General features: G+C 49.0%; 1 protein-coding gene across 1 annotated transcript in view; it reads right to left on the reverse strand.

Moving 5' to 3' along the window:
- Positions 1–18,080, reverse strand: part of MOCOS (molybdenum cofactor sulfurase) — a 53,282-nt gene extending 35,202 nt beyond the window's left edge. The window contains exons 1-6 of the mRNA XM_028524258.2: positions 17,871–18,080; positions 13,529–13,618; positions 10,743–10,809; positions 8,916–9,560; positions 5,620–5,696; positions 3,229–3,428 (exon numbers count right to left, since the gene is read on the reverse strand). Coding sequence (XP_028380059.1) covers positions 3,229–3,428; positions 5,620–5,696; positions 8,916–9,560; positions 10,743–10,809; positions 13,529–13,618; positions 17,871–18,012 — 1,221 coding nt within the window. The 5' untranslated portion in view covers positions 18,013–18,080. The remainder of the gene's footprint in view (positions 1–3,228; positions 3,429–5,619; positions 5,697–8,915; positions 9,561–10,742; positions 10,810–13,528; positions 13,619–17,870) is intronic.
- Positions 18,081–19,512: the final 1,432 nt, after the last annotated feature.

The raw sequence follows: 19,512 nt of genomic DNA on the forward strand, positions 1-19,512 counted from the left end.
ATGCATGGGAATGGTGTCTCCGCAGTCAAGACCACGGCTGTCTGCCCTGGACTGTCAGAATGAGAAGCTATTCTCTGGGCTGAACTGAGAGGCCCCTGGAGAAGAGCTCTGCTCCTGTATCCTTGGCAAACTGCTCAGTGATAAGGAGATCTGATAATGAAATCTCAGGAGTCCTGGGCTCTCTGAGATGAGACCTGGCAGCACCACTGGGTCTGGCCAACTCCATGTCCAAAGTCAAGTGGTCTCCATTCAGAGGGCAGCACCCGGGGAAGTCTCTCACTCCCCCGCCCTAACTCCTGCCAAGCTGAATTAGAAGACTCCTAAGACACCCTTCTCCCCACCCACTCCTAGTTATCAGTGCTGTGAAACAAGCCACCCACATTTGGTGGAATAAAACAACAACCATTTTATTGTGCTCCCCCCACCCCCCGCCCAGTTATGGTGAGTCAGTGACTGAGAAAGGGCACCAAGGAGACGACTTGACTCTGATCCATGAATTCTCAGTCTTGGCTGGGAAGACTCAGACTGGGCGTGGTGTGGCGTCTGGGGTTGGAATCATCTGGAGGCTGGCTTACTCATGTGTGTGTCTGGCCTACCCTGCCAGGCTGGCCCAAAACAGTCCTGCCACCATAGTGCCCTGCACTTGGCTTCTCCTCGTGGCTTGGCCTCCGACACCATGACAGCCTCGGGGTAGAACATCTTACATGGTAACTCAAGGCTCTAAAAGTGAGTGACCCAGGCAACAATGCCAACTAGCCTCCAAAGCCATGCAGTGTCACCTGTGGCATTTTATTGATCACGAGGAAGTCACAAACCCACCAAGATTCAAGGAGAAGAGACAGGGCCCCACCTAGAAGAGAATGTGGGTAGAAGGTGCTGTTTTGGTCCCCCTTTCCTTCATCCTAATTTTTCATCGTAACTGAGTTTCCCCTCACTCTGAACCCTGCTGAATCCCACATAGGCCTGGCCTGTGCCCAGCCAGGTGAAGAAGTCGGTTGCTGTGGCTGGAAGAACCCTGTGTCCAGGGAAGGTGAGAACCCAGCCCAACCACAGGGCAGCACCAGAGACTTCTCTCGCCCAGGAGCATTTGTGCTCCATGTTTATTGAGCACATGCTTTGTCCCAGGCCCTGGGCTAAGGGGTTGTAATGTTGTATCTCATTTAGTCCTCATAACAACACAATCAGCAAGATGCATTGTTATTCTTACTTCATATAGACTTGGAAGTTTAAATTAACTTGCTCAAGCTCACAGAGGCAGTCAGAATCAGAATGCATACTCTTAACCACTGGTTAGAGTGATTTCACCAAAGGGACAAAGAAATTAGGAGGCCTGAGTATCAAAAGCAAGAACCCAAAGGCTTCTCATAGAAGGCTAAATTCTTTTACATATTGCCTGAAAGAGACAGCCAGACCCAGCCAGGACACCATCTGGTCCCCACTCTGTGAAGCTCCCTTAGCCCAGGAGAACACAGCTGGACTTGCCCGAACTAGCACGTCTGGCCAAGCCTTGGCCCTGGGATCCACACATGTGACTGGCTTCCTCTACAAATGCACAAAGGGAGACATGTGTCCTGTGGAAATAACTTTCCTGGGGACGTGAGTGAGGCACCTAGAGAGGCAGCTCTTTGTCCCTGGTGGTTCCGCTTATTTGTAGCTTCTCTGAGCAAAGGAGAAATTCTTTCCCCACGCTGCCTGCCACAGCACACTGCATAGCCTATCTTCCTCTATCCCCCAGGAAGCACAAATTTATTTTAGGTTTAAGAATAAAATTTATGTTGCTCTGGCTAGTGTGGCTTGGTGGATTGAGTGCCGGCCTACAAACCAAAAGGTTGCTGGTTCAATTCCCAGTCAGGGCACATGCCTGGGTTGTGAGCTAGGTCCCCAGTAGGGGGCTCTTGAGAGGCAACCATGCATTGTGTTTCTCTCCCTCTCTTTCTCCCTCCCTTCCTTTCTGGTTAAAAAGAAATAAATAAAAATATTTAAAAGAAAAACAAAAAAGAATAAAACTTATTTTACCACTGACCTAGAATAATGTATTTAAGAAGGCAAACCTTTTGTCTTGATGCATTTTCCACACACACACATCCCCCACCAAAAACCCAAATGCGTGCTTCTGGGTGTGCTGGGGCTGCTTCTGCGGGTACACAACTAAGAGGCTCCAGGGGTCTGCAGTCAAACTGCCCAGCACCAGTGTCGGTGAAAACTGGCATTGCCCCCAGAAGAATATTTCTCAAGACTATTCCTGAGAAAGCTTAGGACTGTTCAGAAGAGAGGGAAATGATTCCTTGAGAAATGGATTCTGTTTGAGAAATTCAGAGTTTAACAAAGGTGCTAACCATCTTCCAAACTTATTTGGCGATCAGATCTGCTCCTCCTGGGGCAGCTGGAGGAACGCAGGCTCTGGGGGGGACCGTGGGGTCCCGCACCCAGTCTGTGCCACTCCATCAGACGACCACCTACCGCCATGTCTAAGTGCTCGGTGTCCCTGTGGACTTTTTAAAGGACTGGACAGAGACCAGCTTACTCACCTGTGGCAAGAATGCAAGCAGTTACCAACCTACAAACCCCTATCAGCACTATTTTCCTGAGAAAATAGATACAAAAAATATATCTACAGAAACTATCTTATAACCAACCTACCAAATCCTTTGAACTCATAATATGCATGAACTGTGGCAGAAATAGAGCTTTTGTAGTACTAAGAACATCACTTCTACTTGCCATTTTTAAAAAAAAGTTCTGGTTTCCAAGCAACATGCAAATGGTGGAAACAGGCCCACAATTCTGGGTGACGCTGTGACACAGCCTCATGTATCACCGGGCCTACCAAGCTGTCTGTACACAAAATGACCTCAGACATGGTGTTCAGTCTACACGGCTTTTCTGTCTACACAACTTCAGGGTGTTTTTCCCGTGCTAGCAGACCTCAGCTGTCCCTCTCCACCACTATCAGAGACTCGGCCTCTCCCCACTTGAAACTGACTATTTCTGCCTGAATAAAGAGGGCTGGAGAACTGAGAAGTCGTGCTTGTTCGAACTGTGTATAGATGACAGTCAAGAGCCTCTTAGGAAGGGCCAGTGGCCTCTGCCACTACACGTAGCCTTTGCCACAGCTACCGCAAAGGTCCACAGGCCCTGACCACACACTTCAGGGTTGGAAAGGCTGCAGAGTTCCAGACAAGAGCAATTCAGTTGTGAACAGGTGAGCACGATGCAAAGGAAACCCACCTGGGAGTAGCCAATGATGATCCCCTTGTCGTCGAGCACATTAAAGTTGATGATGGGACCTTGCGCCTCTGGGCTGCTGAACTCAGAGTCACTGTAGATCCGCACCACGGGGGCTCCATTGGGGTACCGGAGAGACGACAGGGCCGTGTAGGTGTACTGGGCCAGGGTAAAGGTGTGCCACTTTATATTCTCCATCCCACCTCAAAACCAATTGTGAAATGTGGTTACTAAGGACATTGTTGCTACTCATTGTAAGAAAAGAGATCTGAGTTCCAAGCATTAACTTTACACAGAATCATTAACTTTACATAGAATTATTAACTTTCTATATAACTTTGTATAGGAGCATTAACTTTATATAAAATTCACTGACTCATTTTTAAGTAAACAAAATCATTATAACTGGCAAACTTGGACCTGATAGTAATGATTTTAAGTACTTGTAAATATTTGGGACTGTCCCACCCTAGCTGGTGTGGCTCAGTGGATTGAGTGCTGGGCCTGAGAACTGAAAGGTCACAGGTTCAATTCCCAGTCAGAGCACATTCCTGGGTTGCGGGCCAGGCCCCCTGTTGGGGCATGTGAAAATCTGGTGTTTCTCTCCCTTTCTTTCTCCCTCCCCACCTTTCTCCAAAAATAAGTAAATAAAATCTTTAAAAATATATATTTGGTACTGCCCCTATGATAAATGTTTAGGTCTCTGGTACTAAATAAGAGTTTACCATTGCTAAATTGTTCCACAGGAATTCATGTCATTCTCTTTTTTTAAATATATAATGTTACTTAGGTATTCAGATAATTTAGACCATTTAGCAACAGATAGTAAAAATGTACAATTTTGTTTTAAATGTATCATTCTTTTGCTGTTTATTTTTGTTAATGTTTAAATCATTTTAGTATAATATGGAGCAACTAAGGATATATGCTACATGATTAATCATTTAAAACTTTGTGCTAAGTGAAATAAGAGGGGGGAAAAGGACCAAGACTGTATTATTCCCCTTATGCAGGGAGCCTGGGGCAGGCGCATGCACAGAGACAGGAAGGAGAACAGGGGTCCCGGGGCAGAAGGAGGGGAGTGGGGGGCCGTTGTTCAATGGGCAGAGTTTCGGCGAGGAGACGAGGAAGCCCTGGCGATGGAGAGGGGGGCGGCCGCACAGCGACAGGAGTGTGCTTAGTGCCACTGAACTGTGCACTTCAAAGTGGCTAAACTGGTGATCATATATGTATCTATCTCACCAGTTAACAAAAGAACAATTAAGTTGGAAAAACCAGGGTCTGCCTTTTATCGGAAAACCGACATTGTCGATCTGCTTTCAAGTGTGCCCTGGCCCTGTCAGACCCTGCCACTTGCGTTTTGGGTCCCATGTTAATATCTTCCCTTGGAAAGCGCTCATTTCTCAATGTTTGTCTTGATTATCTCCTCTTTGCCCTGGATGATGCCCATTCACTTCCCTGAAGGGCAACCCTGTCTCCCCAGGAACCCCGTCTGCCCCCCGTGTTGGGCTAAGGCTGTGGACCTGCAGGGTCCCATTACTGTAACTAAAGAGAAAAAGAAAGGACTGCCTAACCACTGAACCGTGCCCCTGGTTCACCGCAGCACCACCCCCGTAAGGATGGTAGGAGCAGCGCCACCCAGTTCCAAAAGTTCAGCCTCTACCTAGAAGGAGCACCCAGGAACACAGCAGGATGGTGGGTGTCTGGTTCATGAGACACAGGTTCTTGGTACACAGGTCATGTACCTGTGTCAAGCCCCATAAATGGAAGTGGCATCTCTCTGTGTGTCAGCCTACAGTGAGTGCCCCCATCTGCCCAGACACCTAAGCGCTTGACAGGAAGGAAAATGTGCATCGTTGCCAAGGCCAGCATCAGACACAGTGGCTGGAGGCTCGGGGTTAGATGTTAGCGTGTCCTGGGTTTACATCCCAGCCCTCACAATTATGAGCTCCCTGTCCCTGGGCATCAACCTCTCTGAGCATAAGCTCCTTCGTGGATAAAGTAGGCTCAGCATCTAGCTCCCCAGTGTGGCTGCAGCAAGGATCCCACAAGGTAAGAGCTGAAAAAGGCCTCAGGATCTATAACCAAGCCCAGGCCAGGAACCCAGGCTGTCTCCTCTGCTTCTGGGAAGCTATCACTTCCCTGATTTGGGATGTTTCTTACCTGTTAAAACCTTCTCTTAACAGACAACAAAAACAAAAACCCCGGTCTCCTTCTTTTGTCTCAGTAGTCATGGTGAAGTTCTTTGGAATCAGCCTGAACTGCACTGATTGTCCAGCTGCGTGTGCCAGTCCCTGGCACAGACTCTTCTTCCTCTGAATCACACCCCCGCTGGGGCCCCCTGGAGAACATGGGCTACAGGAACAAAGTCCACAGGGAAAAGTGTCTCCCTACCTGTGAGGCGCTCTAGGGCATCAAATCCATGTTTCAGCGCTATCACGTCAAGGAACGAGATGGTGCCATCTTCAAACCTGTAACCAGGGTGCGGGGAACAGGGTCAAGCCGTGGTCCATGTCTCCACGTGCATTTTGTGGTACACAATGAGGTTTCCATTCTAGGCTTAGCCATAATCTATGAGAACCTTCCCTCTGCTGCCTCGGAAACCATTGCTCTCTCCCCCTCAGGACTGCGGGCTTTGCACAACGAGTGCCATGGGGCTGCCTCTGTCCCAGACCCTCTCTGCAGCTTTCTCAGGATGCCTGGAAGCAGTGACAAAAGACCCTAAAAGACAATCACTATCTTCAGGCATTAACAAGCAGAGAGAGGCTTTGCTGCCCCAGGAAGACTTTGGACTTGACAAAACCTCAGGTACTCTGGGCTCTTGAAATGCTGCACTTGACCTCGAGAGAGCACAACTGACAGGGCCTCAGTTCAGGGTGATCAACTGTGCAGCTCTGGGGGTCTTAACCAGAGTCCGTGATTCCAAAGTCTACAGAACCACAGGCCTTGGTAAATAAAATAAAATAAAAAATAAAAATAAAAAATAAATTTTGAGGCTCTCAATACAGCAGATGTACCTCCTCTTGACTATCAAGGTGTTCATATGTTGGCATTTTATAATTATTCATTCAGTCAAAATATTCACCAAGTCTTTATTGTGCTGGACACTGTTCTAGGTGCAACGGATGCGGCAGTGAACGCGACGGGTGAAGCCCCTGCCCTCACAGAGCTTCTATTCTCCTGAGGGCACAGAAACAGGGAACACACATGCAGAGAGATGCCAAATAAGCAACAAGCCAGGTAGTGATGAGTGCACCAAAGATGAGTAATCCAAGAGCTGGAGGCTACTTCAGAGGAGATGGTCAGGGGAGGTCCTCTCTGAGGGAGATCATTTGAGCAGAAACAGAAGGGAAGTAAGGGAGTGGGGGAAACCACCCACTCTGAAGCAGCGAAGTTCCCAGGTTCAGAGTGAACAGCATTCCAGGGAGAGGGTACGGCAAACACCCTGAGCAAGCAGAGCCCGACTCAGTCACAGAACAGCAAGGAGGTCCATGGGGCCGGGAGGAGTGGACAAGGTAGAGAGTGGTGGGACACACAGTCAGAGAACTTCCACCGTGCATGGGATCATAGAGGCTCCAGGGCTCTAAGCAGGGAGGAGTGACAAGATGGAACCTAGACTTTGACAAGACACCTCTGGCTGCTGCAGAAGTGAAGGGGAAACGGAGACATGAGGCGGTTTCAGCAAGGACAAAGGATGGCGGCAAACAGCTGCCTGGTACAAGGTGAAGCTTGTAATGGGAATATTGTGTGTTGTATTCTAACAGTCTAGGGATAAGATTTGCTCAAAATATTGTTACTGCAATATTAATTTCCTTATAAAACTAATGGCAATGAATAGACATATAGAATAAATAATGCATCTATAATGAATAAACTAATTGATCACTAATGAATTAGTATATAATCTTTAATACATTAAACATTATTAGCTAATAATAACTTGTTATTAATTGGTCGATAATTATTTTCTAATCAATAATTAATAGGCTCTTAGGGGGAAAGGAAGGTCATTTGTCTCCATCAAAGGTTATCAAATAGAAGAGATTAACACATGTTCCAGGTAACATGCTCAAAAAATGTTTAGGTTGCATGTTAAATTTCTTGAGTTCTAGTCTTAAGTTCACAAGAAAAGAGTTAGGCTTCTAACTGTAAACAAAGACCTTCAGGTTCCTGGGAACCTTGGTGGGCACCTGCTGTACGTGAGGCAGCCCGCCCAAATCGAAGGAAAATGGTCTGGTCCAGCCCAGCCGGCCAACACTCTTCCTGAAGGAACTGTCCCACTTCTCTCTGCCTTCACCCAACCTATCGGCTCAGCAAAGTTGGGCTGTCACCCTGGCCAGTGTGGCTCACTTGGTTGGGGTGTCATCCCAAAGCCAAAAGGTTGTGGGTTTGATCCCTGGTCTGGGCCTGGGCGCGTGCGACCCCTGGCGGTCAAACGATCCCTGGTCCAGGTGGGTATGGGAGGAACCAATCGATGTTTCTCTCTTGCGTTGATGTTTCCCTCTCTCCCTTTCTCTCTCTCTAAACACAATAAAAAAAAATGCCCTCAGGTGAGGATTACAAAAAAAAATTGGGGTTGTCATTCTGTTCTGCCTTTAATTTATATATTGTGCCTATCTTTCTATTCTCACTCAGTCATATTACATGCTCTATTATCACACTTGAATTCAAAGCAGTTTATATTAGTGTTCCTGTTTTAGAATCCCCCACCTATGGAGAAGGTCTGAATAAAAACAGACATTAAATAGCCTCACCATGTGTAGATGCCAACTCCATCTTGGTGCTTCACCTATATTAACTCTAAAAAAATTATACCCTTTTAGAGGCCCACTTTATGGGAAAAACAAGAGGGGCAGAGGTCAAGTCACTTGCCCCTGTTCCCGCAGCTGGCGTGTGCTGAGGCCAGGATTCACTCTCCAGCAGCCAACCAGCTCTGGGGCCTCCACACTTAGCCAATAACTGCACTGTCAAAGCCACACCCCTCTCTGCAGGACCCTAGAGCCTGCACCTGGGCCTGTGGGGGATCTGGCCCCCTTTCCCATCTAGCCTTCTCAGACACCAGCAGGCGACCCCACCTGTCCCAACCCCATGGAATCCCCTCCTGGTGGAAGCAGCAGAACCCTGATTCAGCTTCCATTTTCACCCTCTCCCATACTCAGCCTCATAGGTACCAGCCATTGCTTTCTGGGAAATTCCCAAACATAGCCCACATCACGGGCCCCCGGCCTAAGGAAGACATATACGCCATCAGAGGCCTGTGCCATTTGATGACAAGTAGCTGCTGGCCATCCAGTGTCCTCTGTAACTCACAGCAGGGCTCACGGAGGCTGCTGTCAGCAGCACCCCACAGCCCTGGTGGCCTCTAGTTTAACTGATTCCTCTTATTAACTAGGGCCAAGATGCACTGATTCTAACAGCTGTAAACCAGCTAAAGGATCTTCGGATGCTTTCACCTCTTCTGCTTGCAGCCTTTTGCTGCAGGCCCTTGTCCTCCCACAGCTGGGAAGCAGAGGACAGAAGCAGAGCCAGCCACGGACCTCCGCCTCCCACCTCTGAGCCCAGCTGCCAGTAAAGGACACCTCCCCTGACCCCAGTGGCCCAGCCTGGTCCCCTGTACAACCCTGCAGGGGGCCCAGGCCAGACGCCAGACTTGCTGAACTCTGCCCAAGCCACACCTACAGTGAGGTTACCTTTCTGCCACCGACTGCCTCGGGATATAGAAGTCTTCTCCTGCAAGGTACGCCGCCGCAGTGCCTCCTCCAAAGTAGGTTTTCCTCAGCAGGGGAGCCACCCGGTTATGCACCAGCAGAGCGCCCAGGCCGGTGGGGAAGCCAAAGATCTTATAGAAGGAGAGGGGGACGAAATCAGCCTGGTGAACCGCCAGGTCCAAAGGGGAGGTACTCACGTAGGAGGCTGCGTCCAGCAGCACGTACCACTTCCCAGGCACGCCCACAGGGTACGTCTGTCCGGACTTGACCTCTCCTATCCAGGACAGAGGGTATCTGGTCCCGGAAAAGTTACTCTGAGCCGGATAACAGAAGAGATGCACAAGCTGGCAGTCGGGATTGCTGCCGGTGGCGGCACCCCGCTTCTCCGCCGAGCACATATCCTCTGGCCTGATCGGCAGGCAAGTGACGTTCTTGGCTCTGGCAACCGTCCTCATGCCCACCACGGAGGTGTGGTTGTCGGTGAGGTAACAGAACAAACTCCTGCGGCTCTCCGGGCCCGGGGACGCCCAGGGGAAGGCCTCTGCCACCAGTTTCAGGGCGGCCGTGCTCCCGGCCGTGAAGACCACACTGTAGTCGTCCGGGGAGGTGTGGAAGTGCGCCAAGATCCTGGAAGAAGCACAGCGCAGAGACAACGGCTTGGTCTCGCTCCAGTGTCCAATGTTTGGAATTAGTTGCATTTCTACTAAATATGACATCTCTCTACCTCAATAGCCAAAAAACAAACACACTAACAAACACACACCCAGATGGGCTCTGCCATCTCTGTGAAATTAGGGCAGGTACAGAGGCGGTTGTGGGCAGAGGTGACAAATGCACTCAAACTGGCAAAATCACCTTGCTTCCCAACTCCCTACCATCCCCACCCCCCCAGGAGAAGACAGAATTCCAAAACTACCTTCACCTTAGCTGAAAACAGCCCCCCCCCCCCGCAGACACACACACACACACACACACACCAGCCTACTTTGTGGCTCTGTCATAACAAGTTTTAAGTCATCAACTTGTTTCACGCTGCTTTTAATATTGGCAGCCCAGTATCCGTTTCAGATTGGAAACAATTAAATATTGTATCAATTCAAGTAGCATTAGGTACCACCTGAAAATTATTTACCAAAAACTAATTATTACATATGGAAAAATATAAAGAACTTTTTTTTAAAGATTTTATTTTTTTTATTTTTAGACAGAGGGGGAGGGAGGGAGAAAGAGAGGGAGAGAAACATCAATGTGTGGTTGCCTCTCACATGTACCCTACCGGGGACCTGGCCCACAACCTCGGCATGGGCCCTGACTGGGAATTGAACCGGTAATCCTTTGGTTTGCAGGCCAGCGCTGAATCCACTGAGCCACACCAGCCAGGCTAAAGAGCTATTCAATGTGTGACTATTATTTTTAAAAAGAGGGGATGAATAAAAAAAGAGGCCTAAGGAAACATGAAAAGAAAAACCAGAGAAACTGTTTTTCTTTTCTCTAAAAACAAGGCTTACAACCTGGGTCACTCCTCATCACCCCGTTCCCCAGGAGCCACGGCACCAGCCTGGGGCCGCACACACAGCGCTGCACGTTTCAGAGCTGCCTACCTGTGCCTCTAGTCTTTCCCTCTCGGCACCTACTCACTCTCACCTTCCTGTCCTCTGACCCTGATCTTTATATCATTGTGTGTGGCCATTTAGCTGAAAGTTATGTTTCTAAAACCAATTCAGAACCTCTGTGGGATGCAGGCAAGCAGTAGGAAGGAAGTCCATACACCTGGGAGTGCCCGCTCAGGCTGGCGTCCCTGCCACTCACCTGTAGCGCACCTGCTCCACGGTGTCGTGGGTGAGCTTACTGCTGATGTTCTGGCTGTGAGGATTACCTGGCAGGTTACAAAGACAAAGCCATCAAGTCACTCACTACTTGTGTTCCTCCAAAACCCTGTCCCTCAGTTTCCGAAAAAGGTAAGCATAAAACTATCATACGCCCCAGAGACTTGGTTCCTATGTATTCAAGAGACATAAAAACAGGTTCACACACAGAGCCATGCACGTGAGTGTTCGCAGCAGCTCTATTTGTCAAGAACATAAGTGTCCGTCCGCTGGAGAATAGAGAGCTAGAATGTAACATGTCCATACAATGGAAAACGATCTGTCAGTAAAAAGGAACAAACTACTGGCTGTGTCGTGCATGCACCTCCAAAGCACACTAAGTGAAAGATGCCAGACACAGAGATCACGTGTTGTATGATTCTATTTACAATCTCCAGCAAAGGCGACTGTGTAGAGATGCAGAAAATAGTAGCTTAGTGGTGGCCTGGGCTGACGGTGAAGGGATGGAGGGTGGGGGCCGAAGGGGCAGCAGAGATCAACGTGAATGGGCATCAGCGACCTTACTGTGGGAATGAAAATATTCTAAACGATTTCTAGTGCTGCTTGCACCACTCGGTAAAGTTACTAAAAATCATTAAATTGTATTCTTGAAATAGGTGAATTTTATGAATATAAAATATAACTCAAGAAAGCTGTTCAGCAAACAAACAAACAAAACAAACCCTCTCCTCACTAGGAAAACAAGACAGGATCTAGGAAGGGCACTTTGGACCTGGGAGTCAGCTCAGAGGCAGGCAGGCCAATGCAAGATGCTTTTCTGCAGATTTCCCCGCAGGCACCCAGCACCTTCTGTTCATTAATTCCAGGGAGCCAAGTCGACACACTCCAGGGGCTGCCCTTTCCCCTAACCATGGGACAGGGCCATGACACCCCACAACCTCAGTCCCCATCTGTCACCTGCACCTACTCATGCCCCTGCTACTGGCACTGTGTCTGCAAAAACACATACGTCTCCTCCTCCAAATGTTTGGAGGGGGCCATTACCACTCCCCAGGGCCACCCCTTCCCAAAGCAAAAGGCTCTCCCAATTTCACCTTTCCCTTGTCGATTTCTAGATTTTCTCCCCCGACCTGGTACAGCCCCTGTGTCTGTCCCAGAGTGCCTCCCTCAAAACAGGGCCGCCAGATGGGAACACAGACCTCCCTGAGGCCCTGTCCTGCCAGGCCTGGTCATCAGCATTCCCAGGAGCAAGACCACATGTTCATGTTAAGGCAAATCTTGTGATTTTCTGTTTTGGGTTTTTTGTTTCAGTTTCCTCAAAGTACACTGGGTGTTTGGCCATTGAAGCTACCAATATTCCTTTTCCATGTCAGCCCATAACCTGCGACTTGCCCAGGTTGCCTTTCATCACCTTGGTTTGTGGCCCCGTGTCATTAGGACCACCGGCACCGTCTCTCTGGTCAGCCCCTTTCCCACCACTGTGACTCTCACACAGGTCAAGAAAAGAGAACTGCAGGTCTCTTTGAGGACCATGGATTAAAGTCAAGATAAAGTGCCTCATGGGCATCTTCCCTGGAGACTGTTCCCCAGATGTATCTGCTGGCTACCAGAGCCTTAGTGTGGCAGGACACAGTGTCGCAGCCTGGGGCATCTGGCGCAGGCTAAGGGCTTGCACTCTGGAGCCAAACTGCCTAGAGACTTACCCCCTCTCCCCCCAGCTGAGGGTAATACCTGCTCTCTTGGGGGCCCGTTTCCTCACTTGTACAACAGGGGTGATAACAGAACCTAGCTTGTCAGGAGAGATAACAGGGATGAAGCATTGGAACAGGACCTGAAGAGCCAGGAGTGCTCAGTACAGTTATTATTCACTGCTACTAACATTGCCGCTGTTGCAGCTGCTACTACTGGTATTTCAAACTCCTTTCCAAAGTTACCTCCTGATCCCATTATGCTGCTGATTAACGCCCTCAGTGACTGGCTATTGTTTCCAGAATAAAGATCAGACTCTACAGGGCACCTATCTGGTACCACCCAACCTCTCCATTCACACTTCCACTGCTCCCTTCTCCTCCGAGTTCCTGGGCTGGTTCCTGAAACCACAGCAGGGGCTTGGCTCCTGCCTCTGTCTGGAATGCCCCTCTCCCAACTCTTTTCCCAGTGAGTACTGGCATCAACCCCCCTCCTAGGGAAACTTCCCTGACACTCACCCTGCCACCCCACTGCCACTGTGTAGATCCAGACCCCCATGGCACGAGAGGCCTTCGCAGAGTTGGTAATCTACATTTATTTGGAGATCACTTCATTAAGGTCTTGCCTTGACTCAACCAGAGTCCAGAGTCCATGAAGGCAGGGACTTGGTTGCCATTTGTGCCATGCCCCAACACCAGAGGGGCTGAACAAATATTTATGGAGTGAATGAACATATGACTGTTCCTTCTGCTGTCCCACTCTCTGCAGAGTGCCAGTCGTACAGAGTTGTCACACCACCAGATACAGCACCTTGTGCCTCTGTGCCCTTCTTGACACTGACCCCTTCTTCCAGAAGTCACCCGTGGGTCCCTGAGCCAGTGCTCCCACCCCGGCAGCACGCGTGTTATGGGGGGAATGACATGTGTTTGCCTGGTCCCCTCTTCATCGTGCTTATTCAGCTTTGAGTGTCGGGTTCAGCCCCATTCTATTAACCTAGCATGTATTAAGCAGAGATATATTAGCTGAATGTAGCTGGCTGATGTTCAATTTAAAAATCAGTGATGGTGTGTTTTTCTTTACCATAAACATTTTCCGTGAGATCCTGAGTGAAGTTAGCGAGCTGGCTCTGGGCGAACAATGTGGCTCCTGCGTGGTCAAGGTAGACAGTTCCTGAAAGAAAGCACAAAAAAAAGCTGTGGTTCATTTTCAAAGGTTTTCCATTCATTTTACCTAGCGCTAATTTGTGTGAGCTTGGGCAGTGCCCATTTGATGCTTTTAGACATAACACCATGCCAATCATACCTCCCAGTCTCTCAGTATGTGCTGCTTAATCCAAACGTAGACGTGAGCAACGGAAGAACTACCTATTTAATGACCTTTAGAGCCCTGAGAGAGCCTTCCTGCTGAACCAGCTCTCTTATGAACCTGGAAGAGCATCTCACGTGGAGGAGGAGCCCGACAGATGTCTGCGATCGATGACAGAGAAGCTAACTCACCAGTGACTCACTCCCACTTCCGGCGTCTGGGTGCACCTCCCCTGGTGGGCAAGCCCCGATTTTGCTTTCCCAGGTGTATTCTGCACCTCCTGGAGGCTTTCAAAGCTTCAGAAAATACTAGTGCGTAACTTCAATGATCCTTTCAGCCTCTCTCATAAATCAAGAAACTCAAATTTAGATGAGAGTAAGATAGCGAGGTTTACCCACCAGGTGGCCAAGATCAAAAGGGTGATAAGTCACTGCGTGGGTGAGGGTGTGGGGAAACAGGCCCAACGGTATACGGCTGGGAGGAGGGCAAATCGGAACAACTTATTCACGGACAGCAATTGGGCAATATTGGTACCACTTTAAAATGCAAACTCTCTTTGACCCAGCAATTCTTCTTCTAGGAATCGATCCTATAAACAACTGTGCTTTTGTGAAATGGCCTTTCTATGAGGATATTCAATGCAGCATTGTCAGCCATAGCAAAAAATCAGGAATGAATTGAATGATCATCACCATGCATTTAGAATGAAGAATTACTGTACACCCGTCTGGCACTGTCAAAGTACTGACATGGAACAAACTCGGAGGTGCATTTTCAAGAGCATACAAGGTAAATAGATTTACTCATTCTTTCCTTCACTTAACAAATATTTTTTTCTCTGCAGGATGGGTTTTGTTTTATGACAGCTTCATTGAGATATTATTCCCATAGCATACAATTCACCCTTTTAAAGTATACAGTTTAATGGTTTTAGTATATTCATAAACTTGTGCAACCATGAAAACTAATTTTAGGAATTTTCTTTCATCCCAAAAAGAGACCCTATACCCACTACCAATTACTCCCCGGTCCAGCCCTAGCAACCACTAATCTACTCTGTGTCTTTGTATTTGCCTATTTGCATATTTGAATAAAATCATACAAAATATTGTCTTTTGTGTCTGCTCTCTTTCCCTTAGCATAATATTTTCCAGGTGCATCCATATTCAAGCCTGTATCAGAACTTCATTCCTTTTTATGACTGAATAGGATGCCATTGTATGAACACAGTATTTTTGTTCATCCATTCATTGGCTGATGAACACTTGGGTTGTTCCCACTTTTTTCTCTGTTGTAAATAATGCTGCTATGACTGTTTGTGCACAACTTTTCTCCCAATCACTGGGGTGTCATTTCACTTTTTTTAATGTATCCATTGAAGCACTGAAGTTTTAATATTGATGCAGTACAATTTGTCTGTTTTTGTTATTGTTGCTTGTACTTTTGGTGTCATAAGAAACCACTGCCTCATCCAAGGTCCTGACTATTTAATTATCCAGAGCTACCACGTACCCAGACAAATTCACAGACCTGCAGAAAATCTATGAGGGGAGGGAGAAGGAAGAGGAATTCAAAGTTATGTTGTTTTGTTTTTCCCTGCCCTATGGGGGGAAAAAAGGTGGATATATTCCAAGACTCCTGGTGGTAGGAAGGGTGAAGTTAGTCCACAAATGCCTACTTCAACCATAATGTAGAGAAAATGCTGGGAACATACATGAAATAGATAAATAAGGATGCATGCAACACTACCACAGGGACAGACAATCCTCAACTGTTGATGGCTTGACTTACAATTTTTTGAGTTTACGATGGTATGAAAGCAATACATATTCAGCAGAAACTGTCCCTTGAATTTTGATTTTTTCATGGTCTAACAACATGCAGTAGGATCTTCTCTTGTGATACTCAGCAGTGGCAGCAAGCCACGGCTCCCAGACAGCCATGCCTTCACAAGGGTAAACAACCGATGCTCCAGTGTGTTCATAGTGTTAGGTGATTTTGCCCAACTGTAGGTTATGCAAGTGTTCTGAGCACAGTTAAGGTAGGCCAGGCTAAGCTATGGTGTGTGGTAGGGGCATTAAATGTCTTTTCGGCTTAGGATATTTTCAGTTTATGATGTGTTTATCCAGAGGTAACACCACGGTAGGAGGAGGAGAATCTGTAGTGGAAGATGTTAAAGAGAACCTGAAGCCCAGCCCGAAATCCTGGCGATCACACCTACATTATACATTGCAGGGGAAAGGTGCTGCTCATTAAAGGATAAGAGTGAAACAAGGAGGTGCCCAGAGAACACAGCTGTACTTTCCCAGGGGGGTGTTCGGGGTTCAGCCAATGATGGTGTGAGGGATCAGAGCTGGAGGAGATTAGGGGACTAAGGTGCTAAAATAATTATGGACTGGATGATTATAGCTTCTGGGACTTGCTTCAAAAGAATGGGAAACCTCCCTCCCTCCTTCTGCACCTGTGGGTGTTCGTCGTATCTGTTTCTGTGGGTAGGAAGTCTCTACAGTAAAAATGTTCAGAGAGAGAACCTGGAGGCTGAGGGACAAGGGCTGTCCCTGCGGGTGCATGTGCCAGTGTGAAGAATGGGGTAGAGCATGCCAGCCAGAAGGTCCCAACCTCCTGAGCCTCCCCACTTAACCACAGTCAGGGGACACACAAAGAGGAGGCCACAGCCCTCAAAGCCGTTCAAAAAGAGTCACTAACTGAAACATAGGGAAATGGCCCAAAGAGCTGGAATCAGCTACCTGATTAATGAAATGTAAATCATGGCTGCTGTTCTGCCACCAGCAGGGAGCAGTCACCAATTACCATATTTTCCCCGTGTATAATGCATACACTTATTTTTCCCTCAAAATTTTGGGCAAAAAAAGCATGCACTCTACATGGGTAGTACTAATTCCATATCTATATACATGTTTTTCATTCTTCTATTTATGCTTATGTGTTAAAAGTATAACTCTAGAAAGTAATAATGATATCTATATGCAAACTAATATCCTGGAATACGATCATCAGTTTTGTTTCTAAATATAAATAAATAATAAAATTTAAAAATTAAAATAAAAGATATTTTTCCTGAAAGTTTGGGCCCAAAATGTGTGTGTGCATTATACCAGGGAGCTCATTATACACGGAGAAGTACAGTAATTGTTCATCAAGACAATAAATGCACTTCAAACCCAGGTGCCTACACCGTGACCTGCCACTTAAATAGGACTGTCCCCTCTCTTGGCACGCTGTTCTTAAGGCTCATGGAAGCCTCTCTCATAAGTTTTCTGGCTAAAGGGTCAGTCCTACTCTGTGCGGGCGCAGCGGGGTTCCCCCCTTGCATTAATGGGCTGGGAACCGCCACAAGGCCAGATCCAGCTTGGTTTCAACGTTAACCGAACTGTTCCACTTTTCGGGACTCAGAGGCACACCGTGATCAATCCCCATCCTCCTGTCCAATGGACAGGCTCGCCTTGTACTCAAAGCTCAAATTTTACAATTTGCTAATTCTTCAAGTGCCCAGCAAGCTCGAGTTCAGAGGCATTGTTTTAAAGTGAGAAAAAATGAAATTTCGAAAATAAAAGCTGCTGGTCAGCCCTCTCAGCAGCCTGGAACGCAGTCTTGGGGGAGGGGCGGAGCCGGGCAAGGGGGCGGGTGCTGGGCCCTGTCTGGCGGCGTTAGCCGGGTCCCGCCCGCCGCACTGGTCGCCTACACACCACTGCTGTGTCCAGACGAGCAACAAAACAGCCTGGGCCACTGGACATTCTTGCATTTTACAACCACAGTCCCAGTTGGACCTTTAGAGCTGGCACTCTGGAAGGCAGCCCTGTTCGCGGAGGACGAGGACAGGTGAAAAAAGTCTAGGTTGGTCCTATACCACTGGAAACTCTAAGGAGCAAGACAGCAAAAAGTCTCGCGGCTGCAGGTGGGGGACCCCAGGGAGACATATCTACGAATCGGACGCGTGAACACGTCCCTCCAGGTCTTCCCATTCAAAATAAGCCCCAAATGAGGTAATGTCATTCCCATCTGGTGCTGAAAGCTCCTTAGGAACCGCATGCCCCCCATGCTGCCGGGTCAGCCCGGCGCAGGTCCCCCCCCCCCCCCCAACCCCAGTCGCTCTCACCTGCCAGGCGGCCGAATTCTTGCGCCCGCAGTTCGCTCAGGCTGTGCGGGCCATAGCTGTAGGTGAGTGGCTGCGTGCTAGCGTGTGGGAACGGAGCGAAAGGCAGCAGTTCGGCCCCTGGCTGCTCCTCCCCGCCAGCCATGACCTAGGCCTGCCTGCCGCGCTGTCCGGGCCACCCTGGCCGGAGTAAAAGCCGGCCCACAGGCACTCTGCCTCGCCACGCCCGGGCCGCGCCTCCCCCGCCCAGCAATGACACCAGTCCACGGTCCAGGGGCCCAGGGGCGGCGCATCTGGAAACCTGCTGGGTTGGCCTGGGCTGCGCACTTGCGCGCGCGATATTACACGGAGTTTCACTTCTTCTCCTTTTTTTTTTTAAAGATTTTGAGAGGGGAGGGAGAAAGAGAGGGGAAAAACGCCAGTGTGCGAGAGATACATCAACCCTTGCCTCTCACACGCCCCCTATTGGGGACCTTGAGTTGCTACTCAAGCATGTGCCCCGACTTGGAATCGAACCAGCCACCTTTCACTTTTTCCCTGCCCCTTTCCACCTGGGGTCGGGGGCGAGAATGTCTGTTTGTGTTGTCGTTGTCGCTTGGAACAGCTTCTGCCCAGAGCCCACGTAGATGTCCCAGAACACTTGGAATGCTAAGTCCTCCTTTATCTATGGTCCCATGGCGAGACTGGTTGAAGAAGCAACAAATTGCATTTTCCTGCTCGGCATCCTCTGGCAATCCTCACTGCCCGACTCTCCCGGGCAGAGCTCTTCACAGCTCCTGGGACCACCACTCTCCATGGTGGGACCCTAGTGTGCGGGGCAAGGCAGGGCGTTTGCAAGGAAGACTTCCCCAGTTGATGCTCCCCAGAGGAGCGTGTGCTCTGCGTTTCTGAGAATGCAGCTGAGCAAAAGGTGAAGGAAGAAAAAGACTGGGGATTCAAGAGGTTAGTTGATAAAGTTTCGGCAGCTGCGCACCCTGCACCGTCCGACCCTGATAGCTGGGAGGCGACCAGACTTGAGTGCCGGTTCTGCTCCGCCCTTGCGCCTACATCCGGGATGCAGGGGAAGGGGAGGGTGAGGAACAGAGCGTCTCCGTCCCTGGACACCACTGCGTCAAGTAGGGAGGGGCAGGCCAAACCCATCTTCGGGAAGTGCTGTGCTGGGCCCTGGGGCTGGGGGGCAGGTGTAAGAAATGGGGCCCCTCAGGCGCTAATCCTAGGTACCGGACTCGCCTAGGGGAGCAGAGTGAAAGGGGACCAGGTACTGGGGGTCCTGACGAAGTGCACGGCGTGGAACCAAGTGAGGGAAGAGTGTCCTAAGGGATTCAGATGTGGGCCACGTGGGGGAACCCAAGTTTCTCGAAGCATACCGCGGTGGTACGAGGTGGAAAGAGCGCCCACCTCAAAAAAAAAAAAAAAAAAAAAAAAAGAAAGAAAGAAAAAAAACTCATTGCACACGCTGCAGCCAGGCCCGCGGTGGTCCTGTGCCTGGGCAGCACGCTCAGTGGAATGAGTGACGCGGGAATGCATGCGGCAGAGTCCTCTGCTAGTATGAAGAGCGCCCAGAAGATTCTCCCATTCGGTGGCCTATCAGGAGAGCCCTGGAGGACTGTGAACAGCCCTACGGCCCCTGACCCAGACCCCCCAC

This window comes from Phyllostomus discolor, chromosome 9 (genome assembly GCF_004126475.2).
Source record: "Phyllostomus discolor isolate MPI-MPIP mPhyDis1 chromosome 9, mPhyDis1.pri.v3, whole genome shotgun sequence".
Classification (NCBI taxonomy): Eukaryota; Metazoa; Chordata; class Mammalia; order Chiroptera; family Phyllostomidae; genus Phyllostomus; species Phyllostomus discolor.